Source organism: Fulmarus glacialis, unplaced genomic scaffold (genome assembly GCF_000690835.1).
Source record: "Fulmarus glacialis isolate BGI_N327 unplaced genomic scaffold, ASM69083v1 scaffold3860, whole genome shotgun sequence".
Lineage (NCBI taxonomy): Eukaryota > Metazoa > Chordata > Aves > Procellariiformes > Procellariidae > Fulmarus > Fulmarus glacialis.
In genome coordinates, this window is record NW_009188199.1 from 62,815 (window position 1) to 66,485 (window position 3,671).

The 3,671-nt window shown below is 47.2% G+C and overlaps 1 protein-coding gene across 1 annotated transcript in view; it reads left to right on the forward strand.

Annotated features, from left to right (window-relative positions):
* The window catches only part of LOC104076681 (ninjurin-2-like), a 46,952-nt gene that overhangs the window by 41,831 nt on the left and 1,450 nt on the right, over positions 1-3,671 (forward strand). Inside the window, exon 2 of the mRNA XM_009577618.1 lies at positions 3,332-3,563. Within this exon, the coding sequence (XP_009575913.1) occupies positions 3,332-3,563 (232 nt within the window). The remainder of the gene's footprint in view (positions 1-3,331; positions 3,564-3,671) is intronic.

Here is a 3,671-nt window from a genome sequence, read left to right on the forward strand (position 1 = left end):
GTCCCATCCGGAAACGAGACATGGGAGCTGAGCTCAAGCACCAGTTCAGCCAGCGCTGTTCTGTGACTGGGCTGTACTTTTTCAAGTCCTAATTTCCCTACCCTTAAAAAGTGGGCAATAATGATAGATCCCCATTTTGGGAAAGCACTGCATACTGGTAGGTGTTGTTTTCCAGCAGACATGCTGGCTCTGCAACAACGCTTGCAAGATCAACTTGGTGTCTGACTGCCAGATCCAGGTTTCCTCTGTTTGACGCAATATGGGGAAGAAAAGGCAGCGATCCCCACTCTCAGAAGGGGAACATTTTCAAAGTGACTAGAAAGACACCAGCTCTAGCCTGATGACATAAATCACTTTGATGAGCCTTCAGGTATGTCCTGTGACTTGACTTAGGGCTCTTTTTGCCAAAAGGGAATCGTTTAATCTCCCCAGTGATCCTCCATAACTGCCCACAGCTGTGTGGGCAATCCTGCTGCAGGGAAACCTGAGTTGCTTGTGAAACAGCTCCTGAGCCGCAGCAGTTCACAGGACTGGACTTTAAAACAAAACAAATGGTCCCATTTTGAAAAGCTGTGCATGCATTGTGGCAGCTCAAAAAAAGAGTCACAGCCACGTGTTCATACCCCACAGATGCAGGGGTTAGCTGGTGACAGCTATGGCACCAGGCACCCCAAGCAAAGCCATCCTCCTACATTAACAGAAATGCCAGGTCTCTGAAGACTCCTGGTTTGTTTAGCCTCTTGATATCTGAGACTCCAGGCTTGCATTCCTTGTTGCTGGACTAGGCAGAATCACCATAAGGACTCCTGCATCATAAAACTAGTTGATTGTTTAGCTGCCAGTAACCTTTTGGTCACCTTTGTGGATCTACTAAGCCTGGGCTGACAGAACTTTGAAACAGGAATCAGAGGTTTTCATTGCTCAGTGCAAGGGTTTCCCAGATCCAGTGACTCCACATCGGAGAGCGGGCGCTGTCCCTGCCTGTGGTATCATGTCCCAGTCAGGGGAACGTGCCATTGCACTCATCCACACTAGAAAAGCCCATGTGAAAGCTGTCTATTTTCATTGCCTGGTCATGTGGAACACACAGCTCAGTACATTGCAACTCTGCCCCATTTCACACTCCAGGTCAAGGAGCGCAGGGGCAGCTCAAAAGGAGGATGTGTTTTCATTAAAGACTTGCTGTATTTGTCTCCACGTAAGCAACTGGGAACAGACGTCTCAGCCTCCTTGTACCAGTCACTATTTAACAAAAGCTCTGTCTTGTTTGTATACCGTCCTTGTTCTTGCACCCTTAACTCATCATTACGCAGAGAGAAACTATCAATGCCCAGCCTTGTGATGCTGCAGGGAGGAGGGCTAACTCTTTAGAAGTAAGGAAGAAAACACATGAAAGGGAGCAAATCTCAAACTTTGCACCACTTGGTATAGGTACCACTCTGTTGCAACAGGGTCACATGCTTTTAAGCCAGCTGAGAGGGGGCAATATCTAAATCTAGGTTTTTAAGTTGTGTTCCCAGGATCAGACCTTCTGCCAGCCTCCTTTCCCTGAGATGCGAGATACCTCTATTCCACCCCAGACAGTAATGTTTAAGAAGTCCTGAACCCCTACGCACTGCTTTAAGTCCTTACCAGCTCTCTAGACTTCTACCTTTATCTCCTTCCAGTATTTTTTAACTTCTACCTTCCACAGCAAGAAATACAGGCTTTGCAAAGGAGCCTTTTAATTACCGCAACTTTCCTGTTAGAAATCACAAGAGTTACATGCTTTAAGCTATCCAAAAAAAAAAAAAAAATATCCCCAAAAGCACTTTCCTACCCCAAGCCGGCCCCTTCTTAGGGATGACAGTTCATCAGTAGTTCAAACTAGACACAGTCCTTCCTGCCCACTTTTTACTACACATCGTCCTCACGTGAGGGTGATCACTGGTACAGACCACAACCCCCTTCCAAAATTCAGCCCCCATTTCAGTATCAGACACAGAACGTCACGCAGCACGCTCCCAGAATCACTGGCTTTGCTCACACTCCCACCCTGGCTCAGATGAAGCCACTCTTGCCCAGGGATGCACAAAGAGACCAGAGACAGCAGCATGAACCACTAGCCATAACCCTTCTCTAGTGTCATGCCCAGAGCATGAAGGAAAGATTACATTTTGTACTTTATCTGGTACTAAAAGACCAAAATAGGACTTACCATTTGATGTAGGCACAGTCCTACTTCCAATATGCACCTGGAGAAATCTCTTCCACCACTCTGAGCAAAAGAGGTCACCTCAGGTCTGCACCCAGCCCTTATCTCCAGATTTAAAGGGTTATCCATCAGACAGCGCTGAGGGCAAGGCTGCTGGTCTTTACCTCTGACAGGAGGCTGATTACCCAGAACTGAAGCCTGTCTGCTATGTGCAAGTGTTGTTTTTCTTTCTTTTTAAGAAAGAAGGTCATAGCTTGCTGCAGATGTATCCAAATCTTTTGTAATTGTTGCCTTTGCTGGTGGTTTATTACCAGATGACACTCTGGGTGAATTGAAAACTATCGTCCCCTTTTCTATCTCTTTTTTTTCACCATTTGGTCAAGACAGCTAGCAGGGGAACTCACTTAACAAGAAAGATAGAGAAAAGATGGATGGCTAAAAGCAGGCAAATGACCCACAGCTTGTTATTAGGTTAAGGGCAACCAGGTGATTTACCCCTTATAAATATATGTTTCTTTCCACTGACAAAAAATGTGCCTGAATGATTAGTTAAAGTTAGGTGTGATGGATCCCACCCCTTGTCTCGGTGCGTTTTAGTGCCCGACGTTTTGAAGAAATAGTGCCCCTGGTTTCAGAAACAAAAATGTGGATTGTCCCATCTGCTCTAGCATCTTGTCTAAGACAGTAGAACAGCAAAAAGTGTTCGGAGGAGATATAAAGCCCAGCCATTGACAGTCCTTTGAACACCCGACCCAAAGAGAAGATTTCTCTCTAATCCCCTGTAAGTTTGAGGCTTGTCTGTGCCCTGAAGGAAGAGAATTTAATATTCCTTGTAAAATCCCTGGCTCTGGGTAATCTACATTATTGTAACTCTCAACAAGCTTGTTTTCCACAAAAATACCCAGTATTTTTCTAACCTTGCTGAGTTCTTGATCAGCGCAAGTATCTTGTGCCTATTAATATCATGAGGCAACTGTGAGGGAAAACTGGGCACTCTCAACACGTTTAAAACACGCAACTTCGACTCTCCGAGGCTTTCTAGATAAACCTCATGGGGAGGCAGCAGCCTGTTCGACACGGATGGGTCTGTCGGCTTAGCAATTGTACCAGCTCATGCGGTTTCTCCTGTCTTCCCAGGGCGTGAATCCTCACCTCCGGATTAACGGGCCGATGAACATCAACCACTACGCGACGAAGAAGAGCGTGGCGGAGAGCATGCTGGACGTGGCACTGTTCATGGCGAACGTCACGCAGCTCAAAGCGGTGCTGGAGCAGGGGCCTTCCTTCCAGTACTACGCCACCCTCATCGTGCTCATCAGCATCTCCCTCTTCTTCCAGGTGATGATTGGGATTCTCCTCATCATCACCGGTAAGGCAGCCCCCGAGGCGCATGCACCCTTGCAGGGTGCTGCTGCGGTAGGGTACCCCATGGCTTGGCCGGCATGGGGTGGGAGGGAGAAGCCTCTTCCCCTGAACC